At 40.4% G+C, this 11348-nt stretch overlaps 2 protein-coding genes across 2 annotated transcripts; one reads left to right on the top strand and one right to left on the bottom strand.

Moving 5' to 3' along the window:
* Positions 1-785: 785 nt before the first annotated feature.
* actr8 (actin related protein 8) lies at positions 786-5732 on the top strand. Its single transcript, XM_068598572.1, has 13 exons — positions 786-960; positions 1462-1632; positions 2027-2137; positions 2454-2558; positions 2642-2815; positions 2961-3054; positions 3154-3286; positions 3706-3859; positions 4017-4112; positions 4274-4414; positions 4564-4873; positions 4974-5137; positions 5349-5732. Exons 1-13 carry the CDS (start codon positions 826-828, stop codon positions 5490-5492), a joined length of 1932 nt encoding a protein of 643 aa, XP_068454673.1. The 5' UTR covers positions 786-825; the 3' UTR covers positions 5493-5732.
* A 945-nt stretch (positions 5733-6677) lies between these two features.
* On the bottom strand, positions 6678-8143 carry selenok (selenoprotein K). The gene is made up of 4 exons (XM_068598573.1): positions 8043-8143; positions 7570-7660; positions 7209-7283; positions 6678-6777 (listed from the first exon to the last, which is right to left on the bottom strand). Exons 1-4 carry the CDS (start codon positions 8059-8061, stop codon positions 6678-6680), a joined length of 285 nt encoding a protein of 94 aa, XP_068454674.1. The 5' UTR covers positions 8062-8143.
* Between the last annotated feature and the right edge of the window lie 3205 nt (positions 8144-11348).

Genomic DNA, 11348 nt, shown 5'->3' with positions numbered 1-11348 from the left:
AGTTGACCATTTTTACATGTTAGCATTGTTCCATAATTGAACTCTTACAATAGAAATACATCTTCTTTTAATCCTTTTTAAAAAAAATATATTTACAAACATCTCTTAAATCATATTTACACTCATGTATTAAAAACAACCTTTGTACACAGTCTGACAGTGACTTTGCATTAGCTCTGTACATTATGCATTATTTTAGAATATACCAAACCATTACATTTCATAACATGAGATCAAGGGATGACAAACAAGGGACAAAAAGACAAACTAGGGATTTGTGTGCTCATAGTAACCATATCCATTTCCAACTTTTAACCGACAGTCCAATCCGAATAAACAGGCCTTAACACAGACATAGTTCCTAATTAAAGTTAATTTAGTACCATTTTCTAATGCAGTGTTTTGGGGTCTCTTTCTTTAAAAGGCAATGCATTTCGGGGTTGCAAATTCAATTTGTCAGCTAAACGGCATTCTAAGCCTAGTACATTTACTTTTACTTGTCACAACCCTTGTGGCTGATTTTATTTTACAACAAAATATTCTTAAACTACAGTAATAGAAAACTAAAACAACAACAATGTTGATAGAGGAGTACCAGTTTGTCACGGACAAGAGGCAGTGCCAAGTTAAAATGATCTTTCCACGAATAGAAACCGCTGTAAAGTATCACGTGATCAAATACGGAAGTAGACTCTGCCGCTGCCACAACTTTCTATTCAGAGAAAAGGTCCTCGCCTTCGGTTGAGTGTCGAAGCGCTTCACAAGCACAAGCAGATCGCGACTCATTATTTATTACTATCTAGTCCATTAACGTGTTCCTCAACAATGACTCAGGCTGAGAAGGAGCAGGACAACGGGAAGGAGAAAGAAAAGGAACGAGACAAGGAGAAGGAGAAGGAGCAACAACGTGGGGTGAAAAGACCCATCGCTCCTCCGGTCATCCCAGACCCCCTTCAGGAGGTGAGGTGGTGATGTCGAGTGTTTTAGTTGTTGTCTAATGGCCTTATTTATATATATAAAAAAATAATAGTCGAATATTCCCGTCTCAATTTCTGTAATTCATCCAATTTGCTCTCACTTGCACAAGACCGCCAATTCTGGACTGACCGAGGTTTAGTATCAGTCACTTAAACTCATCATGTATCTGCCAAAGCCTATAATGTGTAGAATAGCTTGCCTTCAAACAGTCTTCTACAGTATTTGACCATCAGCTGAAAACATCAGGTGTTCAGTTAGCATTGGTTAGACAAATATTATACCTTTTCGGTTTGAGATTAATTTTGATGCTGCAGCATACAAAGATATTGCAGACATCAATGTGTGTCCAACATTGACTTTGAGGCAACAGTCTGGGGAGACCCGTTACTGTTTAGACACAATGATGTGCTTTGGGATTTTCTAGCTTTATTGTGCATTACATGGCTATGTTTATGCTGATCATCATGCTTTCCTCTCTTGCAGCAAATACAGAGCAATTTCATAGTTGTCATCCACCCTGGTTCGAGGACACTCCGCATTGGCCGAGCAACAGATAATCTTCCGGTGACACTGCCCCATGTGATAGCGCGCAGACACAAACAAACTGGGCAGCCGAGATATGAAGACGCCTGGCTGTTGAGAGATGGTCTGAATGTAAGTCACTCATGAACAGATACACGCAGACTTTGATTTTACGGCTGAATCTGTCAAACTAATTGCAATAAGTGTTACAGATTAATATAATTGTGGTGTGATGTTTGTAGCGATCTGTACCTGTAAATATGTTTTCTTAGGTCTGTAGAATATGATGTGTAGACCAGGGCAGCTAAGCAGAAGGAGACTATTTTATTTAAATATTGTATTTTGACACACATTTGGCCTTTAACAATGAATGTAACTCCTGCAATTTATATATTGCTAAGGTCAAATTGACACATTTGTTTTTAAAATGAGTGTGCAGCCCTTTTTTTATTCTGCGTCTTATTCCACTTTACTCAAATAAATGTCGTATTTGTGACCCTTATTGCGTCTACTTCCTGTTTAACAGAAAGCAGAGAGTAATGAGCAGAGGCAGAATGGGCTTAAAATGGTGGACCAGGCTATCTGGTCCAAGAAAATGTCAAACGGAGTGCGGAGGACACCTGTGTCTGCTGAACAGGTGAGTATTATAAAAGAGAGACAATTGTTGCATACGTAATACTGCAATATTCACAGACATCAGCAACATGATTCAATGATATATTTGCTTTTAAATTGTAAGTGGTGTTTTTTTTAAAAATGAAATGTGAAGCACGCTGTGCTGCATCGACTATATGAAAGGTTCTGGAGTAAGTCAGGGGTTGATCGGTTGCTAGATGTACTACTACTACTACATATACTACTAATACTACATGAATAACTCAATTGTAGTATTATTTTCTATGCAGAAATGAATTAAATAATCTTTTTATTTTTTTGTACCTGTGTGAGTGAAGGCCAGAGCCTATAACTGTCAGATCCGTCCGGCAGTACTAGACAGCAGCTCCAGGGTGAAGTGGACCAACACGGCCCACCAGCCTCCTCATCTGGTGGGAGAGGAGGTCAGTCCATGTGGCTGAATTTCTAGAAAATACGACATCTAAAAACTGTTTTACCGAGACTATTTGTCTGTTTTATCGTGTAGGCTCTTCATGTAAATCCATCCGACTCTTACAACATCCACTGGCCAATAGTCAGAGGTCAGCTTAATGTGCATGCGGGTACCGGAGGCTCATTGACCGCCGTACTGGCGGACCTCGAGACAATCTGGAGTCACGTTATCCAAAAGCAACTGGAGATCCCCCTCAAAGACCTGAAGGTAGGAGAAACTCACCTCCTCATATCACAAAAGTCTTCTGCAATATGTTGAAAGTAGAAAATAATAAAAATGAGCTCAAACTATGCTGATAGTCTCAAAATATAAATTCTCACATTTAAGCTTTGCTTTTGTGACTTGTTGCCAGTATTACAGATGCATCTTCCTGGTCCCCGACATCTATAACAGGCCTCACATCAAAGAAGTTGTCAACATGCTGCTGCTCAATATGGGCTTCTCAGGTATTACACACATGAACACATGTATGGCTGCATACACAAAACAAATGTATATACACTGTTATTCTTTGCAATAACAAACTAGTGTGTGTCTTTGTGTAGCGATCATCGTGCACCAGGAGTCGGTGTGTGCTACATTTGGCAGTGGGTTGAGCAGCGCTTGTGTCGTGGATGTAGGAGACCAGAAGTCCAGTCTTTGCTGTGTAGAGGATGGCGTGTCCCACCGGAACTCCAGGTGGGACTGAGAACTATTCCTATGTTTAATTTATTTCTACGAAATAGTTATTTTATCCAGGTTATAAATGGACACATCATGGATTCCTTTTACACATAACAACAGTGACATAAAGATAACATTATTCAATGTTTGATGAAAGAAAAATATTGTTTCTGATTAGTTTGTTTTGCCCCCAAAGTGCCATGGTGGGAATTTTGTGTCTGGAATTATTTTGCATTTCTTTGCAATAACATTAGAGTCATGCATTAAGTTCTACTTTCCCTCATAATATTTTTTTAATTCCCTCGGATTTAATGGAACAATTAGTGTGTTGGTCCAGTTAAGTGATAAAACACTGCCAGTTTATTGAAACAAGGTTTTTAGGAAGAAGAAAAATTCCCTGAGTGATATTGTTTTTTTTGTCTTTGACTTTGCAGATTGTGTTTGGCTTATGGTGGCTCAGATGTGACCCGCACTTTCTTCTGGCTCCTGCAGAGAGCAGGCTTTCCCTACAGAGACTGTCAGCTGTCCAGCAGACTGAACTGTCAGCTGCTACAGCATCTGAAAGAGACCTTCTGTCATCTGAACCAAGTGTGTGTTGGTCGGGGAAGGGAAGGAGGGGGTGGCACCTTCGTGTCTGTTTCAATCTGTTTTTCAATCTGTGTCTGTTTTCAAGAATGGACAGAGAAATTTGCAGTTATTCAGATACATTCCAAAATATATCTTTACCTCCATTTATTCTTAACAGGACATCTCAGGACTTCAAGATCATGAATTCCAGACACGTCTCCCAGAAGCCCCAGCTCTTCTCTACCAGGTTCGACTAGGGGATGAGAAATTACAGGTATTTAAGTTGGATAGTGATGAATAACATTTATTTTTTTTAAGATTGATTTTTTTTACATTGTCGTGTCAAGCTTGTGTAATGGAAGTAATTTTTTATTTTAATCTGTGGTTGTAATTGTGTCCCCTCCTCATGTTTTCTGGCTCATCTCTATATGTTAGGCCCCTATGGGTCTTTTCTACCCGACCACATTTGGCATCGTAGGTCAGAAGATGACGTCCCTTCAGTACCGTTCCCAAGGGGACACGGAGGACCCTCATGATGAGCACTACCTGATGGCTACACAGAGCAAACAGGACCAGGTAACACACACTCACACAGAGATAATAATAATAATATTTATTATTATTATTATTATTATTATTATTATTATTATTATTTCTTCTTCTGGGACAGGCACTGTTATTCTTTAAAAAAAATAAATAAATTATTATCACGTTTTCTTCACCAGTCCTCCAAATCGGCTGCAGACCGGAAAGGTATGTCCAGACCAGGTGGCGGTTTAGACGGTGAGATGAGCGGTCAGGGAGGGCTCGGGGAGCTTTCTGACCTAACCAGGGGCTGTGGAAGTGGCAGCGGTGGAGGAGGGATGAAGGGGGAGATGGAGTTTGGGCCTGCGCAGGGGGAGTGCCTGATGGGGGCAGGAGAGGTGGAAGAGCCCCTGTCTGCTCACCTCTCTAGGAAGACTGCCATCATGAGCCAGTTTGAGAGCAAAGCCCTGGGCCTGGATAAGGCCATCCTGCATAGCATTGACTGCTGTGGTAAGGACAGACAGGATGTAGTAAAGTAAAACACATCTATAATAATTGATGCAGAGGACAGATGTCTGACATAAGCTCATCTTGTATTTTATTTTTGTAGCATCGGACGAAACCAAACGCAAGATGTACAGCTCCATCCTGGTTGTGGGAGGAGGGCTCATGTTTCACGGAGCTCAGGAGTTTCTGCTTCACCGCATCATCAACAAGATGCCGCCCTCATTCAGAAGGCTGGTAGACAACGTGGAAGTTGTCACGCGGCCAAAGGTAACGTAATGGAATATGTTGTGCAGATCTGCAATGGGGCGAAGTAGCATGTTCTTCAGTTGGCTTAATTTTTTTATTTCCATGTATGTCGAAGGTTGGGCGTTAGATGAGTGCTACACAACATACTACAAACTTATCAAGGAGAGATGTGCACAGATTCTTCACACGACTCCTCTAATGTTCTTGTATATTGATGTGCATGTGCTCCTAGGACATGGACCCTCGGCTGATATCATGGAAGGGGGGTGCCGTGCTGGCGTGTCTGGACACCACTCAGGAGATGTGGATCCACCAGAGGGAGTGGCAGCGGTTTGGTGTCCGAATGCTCCGCGAGAGAGCGGCCTTCGTCTGGTGAAACCAAAAGTTTTACCTGAGAGGTGCTGTTTTTACATGAGAGGTGCAGCATGAGCAGCTTTTCAGGTCAACGTATCCCTTTGATAATTACAGCGCTGTTAACATGTTAAACTGTCACCAAACAATCTCCATTTCTACCAATTGAAACCTAGTTGGAGTCAATAGATTAACTTTTGAATTGTCTTTAATACTATTCTGTAAATATTACAATTCTTGCCTCGATGAAAATTTGAATGTGTAAATAAACCCAATAACACTTGTATATAGAATTATTGCATTTGATTGGAATGAACAAGATCCACCTTTCTTTGAATTATGAACGTATTGAATTGAAACACAAAGGTGTTTTGAATTGCGACTGAAATTACAAACCCAGTAACTCATTATCGTTTCAGACTTACATGTGTTAACCTTCTGAGTTAAAGACAGATGCCTCCACACGTACTGTCACATTACATTTTAAACACAATCACCCATTTATTAGATTAAATGTTTTATAATATCTTCACATTATTTATTTTTTTATGTACAGGGTCAAGGGATGCCATCTATTTGTCAGTATTGCCTCACTCTGCATAGATTCATGTGTTGTTACAGAGTGTGATGGTAATGGCACTACGCAAACTCAATAATAACGTTGCACATTTTTATTCAGACAGCAATATACAAAATAATCAACTGAAGGGAACTGGTTTGACACTAAAGGGTAAGGGACTAGAGAAGATAAAGGGAGGAAATGGGGATAGCTGCTGTATCGGCCATCCTGGTTCCTACATGTAGGAATTCCCAGAAGGACGTCAAGAAACTGCTTGTTGCAGCGGCAGCTGATGAAGAGGGGCCTCAGCACTGTGACATCACAGTCTTTCTTTCGGTTGGCAGCGACTGGACACTGCCAGGCCCCACGCCTACACATTCAGTGTAGGCGTTTACCTAGAGAGATGTGAGGGTTATACAATAGATGAGTTATATCTTCACATCATATCCAAATATGTGAGGCAATTGATAAAAAAATAAAAATAAAATAAAACCAATATGTTTACGTTCTTAAAAACGTGTCCTTTTTAAGGCTACTTGTTCTAACAAACCCATGATCTCACTTTGGGACACAGGCTCCAGATAGAGAAAGTAAAAAATATCAACAAGGGTTTTATTGAATGGATGATGTTTAATAATACAAAATAAATCCTCACCTTCCTCATCCTCCTCCACCCATTGGTGGGGCGGAGGGACCTGCACCGTGGTTTATTCTTCCCATTCGTCTTCTGCCACCAGGAGGACCTGGAGGACTGAAAATAAACAAGTGATTCAGAAGAGGAAACATCATAAAATGAGGGTAAAGCACTTAAATTAGATGTTATTGTTTGTCTCTTCTTTTTCGACATTAGTTACTTGAAAGTTGATGTGAAGGGATGGGCATCATCCATCAATGAGAAACGCATTTAACTCCCTATACTGCAGTTCATTAAACTGATGTAGTGGGCAGCAGCGTAAGATAACATTTAAACTCTGAAAGGGCCAGGTCTTGGATTCAGAAACATTTTTGAGATTTCAGTAACCAGTGGTTTTCATACATGGTCCACACTGACTACAATCCCACAGTCGGATTAGGTATAATTAATGTTCAGGATATAGGGATACATAGAGTGAGAGAGAGACAGAGAGAGAGAATGTGAGAGTGAGTGAGAGAGAGATAAATGACTGAGCCTCAGAAACCTACCCTCTGCCATCAGTGAAGCGAGACGAACCACTATTTCCGTCCTTTGTCATGTCCGGGTGAAGTATCGTCTTAAAACTGTTAGGACACAAGATCAGTGTGAACGGCAGTGTCATGAGGAAATACAAAAACTCCACTTATCGTCAAATCTTTGTCAGACCAAAATACCTGAGCAACACATGACATTTAGAGTGAAAGTTAGTACGCTAATGGCCCAAATTAAGATGGTGAACTTCTTGAGGATGCCGACATGACCGTTTAGCTCAAAGCCACACATAAACTCTAACCTTGGAATAACTATTCCACCACTTTCCATTAATTTGACTAGCAACACGTTGACAATATGAGACAACTGAGCACTTACAACAGGCCGATGAAATCCACTGCTCCCCAGAAGAGATCGAGCAGGAAGGACAGCCGCCATGGCGACTGGGACCTGCTGTCGAGGACCTGACCTGAGAGGGACAGGGTCAGTCCATGGGAAACAGAAAAGCTCGTGAAGTTATTGACATCAGAACAGCGGGGGTCCGAGACGTGTTACGCTGCCTAATGTTCAATGTAATACACTCAAACTACTAGTGGCAATAGGGAAACAATGATATACTCTCATGGACAAAACTCGCTGGATTAGTACAGCAGTTATTTCTGCTCGGCTAAGCGCTAACGAGCTAGCTTAGCGTAATGTAGCTAAAAGCTCTGCTACCAATACACATTTCATGTTGAAGCGGGATGTGTTTACTCAAAGTATTCCAACCGAGAGACATTATTTCATCAAGTCTGCTGTATATTGTCGCTGAAGATAAGAACACAGTTGAAGACACAGGACAAACCACTCACCGTTGGACACGTACACCATCTTTAGCTTCAATAACAGCGTCCACAACTGTGTTTACAGTTGTTGTTGCTGCACTACTTCCGGGTTCGTTGTCGTTGCGTCATTCTCCAGACACACCAGAGACGCCCTGGGCCCACATGTGCAGCAGTTCTGAAAATAAATTAAACACAGCAAATTGATTATTTTATGCATACAAATATATTGTCGTATTATATTAAAATATATTTCGTTCAAATGTATATCATAACTTTGAATAGATGCCATTTATATGTGTATGTAAAGGTAGTCGATTTCTGTTGAAACGTTGGAGAGTTGTTAAATGATATGGTCTTTTTAAAAACATTTATCTGAGTTGGTTGTTTCTTTCCAGAATGCAGTTCACCTTCCTGTCCATTGAAAACCACACATTTCTAAATTCGCTGATTTTTTTCTCATAAATTGAAAGATTGTTTTACTATATGGGTTGAATTATTCTACATCCTAAAATCAACCATTGAAAAAGAAGAAAAGAACACGTCTTGGATTCGCTCAAAAATTAATTAATGCAAAGCAGAAAATTGGCTATTTGTCTGAGCCAATGACAACACAGGACCAACCTATCCTGATCATATTGAATGTGATGCAATGCTGAAGATTAAACATTCCAACGGATTAATAAAGGAAATATATATATATATATATATATATATATATATATATATATATATATATATATATATTTGTATTTTACTGAAGTAAAATATCAGAATACTTATCCCACCACTGATGTAATGTCATAGGCTGTAGAATGGTGCTTATTGTCCGACCTTACTGATATGTGGATAAAACATTAGAAACATCAAAACAGAGTAGTGCATTTTAAACATTACAGACAACCTTTTTTTAGTGTAATGTTTTAATATGCAGTATCAACATTACATATGTTGTCTGATGCTTTGTGTCCCACCCCTATCCTCGCCACAGCCATGCAGGTTCCATAAACATGACATGTATACAAAAGCAAAGCGGTAGCATGGGAGGGATGTGATGATTCCGATTTAATCACATTGAACTGTGAAGTTTTCAAACTGACATCAAACAATATCCTGATATACTGTTAAGACATCTACTGTATGGATATTTGAAAAAAAAGGTAATTCGCAGCAACATTTAGGTTAACGATTATTCGTAATTCAGAAAATATGAACTAAAAGTTTGAGATAAGCCAGAATATTGCACCGTTATGCGTTCATGCAAAAATAAATAATACAATCTAGAAAATAAAAATATAATTTCAGATCCATGGTCACATTTAAAGGTTGTTAAAATGAAGGAATGAAAGAAATCGGGGATTTCCAATTACATTCCCATGTAGAAAGGCAGAAATACAACACACTATTCCGTTCTACTGGTCAGGAGTTCAGGTTCTGTGCTCTCTTCACCCAGATTGCGTGTGCTGTACTCTTCCTCCTCTTCTTCACCGACTTTGGGTTCAGGTTGTATCCTCTCTTCGACATGATCCTGGGGTTCTAATATTGTTCTGCCTTCCACAGAACTCCGTGCGCCATAATCCTTGTCCTTCGTGTGCCTTTCAGGTCCCGTGCTCTCTTGGCCAGTTTTGACTGTGCCTCTCACTTTCTCATGTTCGGGTTTCGTGTTCTCTCCTTCTGGCTTCTGTGCGTCGGTCTCGGTCTCCGTTTTACGACTGCAAGCTCCGCGAAAAATACCAGCTTTGTGGAGCTCTCGGCGTATAGTTTTTACTGAGACGGCATGAGAGAGGTGTCTATTCAACTCCGAGGTTATTTTTGACGCTGTATACTCTGGGTTCTCGTCAACTATCCTGAGAAGTGTCTGTCTGTCCTTTTCAGTGAGCTTTGACTTGCGCCCGCTGTTCTTCTTTGCGGATGCCGTTCGTCCGTGTTTGATGTACACAGTCATGACTCTGGAGACAGTTCCCCTGGCCACATTGAACAGCTGTGCAGTTTTTGTGACAGATGCACCCGATAGTCTTGCAGCAACTATTTGGCATCTTTCAAACTCTGTTAAGTCACTCATATTTCTTCAAGCACAACTATTTAGGCGTTGACAGCCTCTTCTCGTACAAACAATCCCAGCTGGCAGACAGGCAGCAGGCCATGCAATTGCTTCTCAGGTGCTCCAAAGTCCTCTGTCATATGGGGTTTCCATTATTTTAGACACTGGAACAGTGATCCAGGGGAGGTAAACACCCACCACCGTCTATAACTGGATATAAAAAAAGATTAATACTAGACAGAAAGTAACACTTTGAAAATATGACATTTGTTTGACACCTAAAAAACTAAATTACATGTCCAATGTTGACCCTGATGTCAACATTGGACATGTACTTCAGTAGCATCTGAGAGCCAACATTATCTGTTCAGTGACTCGCAGGTGTAGTCCAAACAAATAACACGTAAAGTACGATTACCTATAAATATACACAAGTAGAGACGCTCACTGGCGTTTGTTCGCCTTGTATTGACAGTCAGTCTTCGATGCTGTAATTTAGGCTAACCAGGTAGCGAGCTACAACTATTAACGCTAGCTTCCTTCAACAAAACACGTTTCCAGAGAGTAGATACGTCAAAGGGTCATTATTATTTGAGGCGTACGCAGGCATTACGGGGTTTACTTACAACTAAGCGTGTGCAAGGTTGGCAGCCTGTCCACTAACGTTACTTTGTCACCGATCGGTTTGGGTTTTCACCGGGGAGAGGGGAAATGGTACTTCCGGTCGAAGGTTTTTCAGAATAAAAAAGGGTCCCAACTACAGCACATCACTCCCAACAGATGCTGATGGTGCATTGGGATGGTTGACACAAAAGTCATACAAAAAATAATAGAAGTCAGTATTATCTGCTGCAGCCTCTGATGCTCTTGACTCAAGGTCAACAAAAGGTATTTCGCCAGGGGATAAAGTAAAAACACAACTGGAGGTGAGAACAGTGACAGGACAGAAGACAGAGACCAACAGTACACAAATGTGTTTTTTTATTGAAAGTGTTTTCATGGTTACAAATGCATTTGGTAATGACAGAGCAAATACAACACACTTTTGTGAAATTTGATTTTCTACTGAATTCTCAACTAAAACACTATTAGACCCCCATAAACATATACCAACATGGACCTTATATCACAACAGGCTGGTCACTGTTGGCTAAAACACTGCTTCATTTCAGCACATAGGTGAAACATAGGAATATCATTTAGTGTTATTCTACTGTATACGTGCATATGCCACAATGACAGTGCCTTATTTAATACTAAAAAGAGAAATCCAACACTATTTAGTATCATCGTCC

The sequence above is a fragment of the Clinocottus analis genome, unplaced genomic scaffold, assembly GCF_023055335.1.
Source record: "Clinocottus analis isolate CAN_PGR_092001 unplaced genomic scaffold, fCliAna1.0.p SCAF_4, whole genome shotgun sequence".
In the NCBI taxonomy this organism is placed as follows: Eukaryota; Metazoa; Chordata; class Actinopteri; order Perciformes; family Cottidae; genus Clinocottus; species Clinocottus analis.
This window is presented reverse-complemented; position numbering and strand designations above follow the sequence as displayed.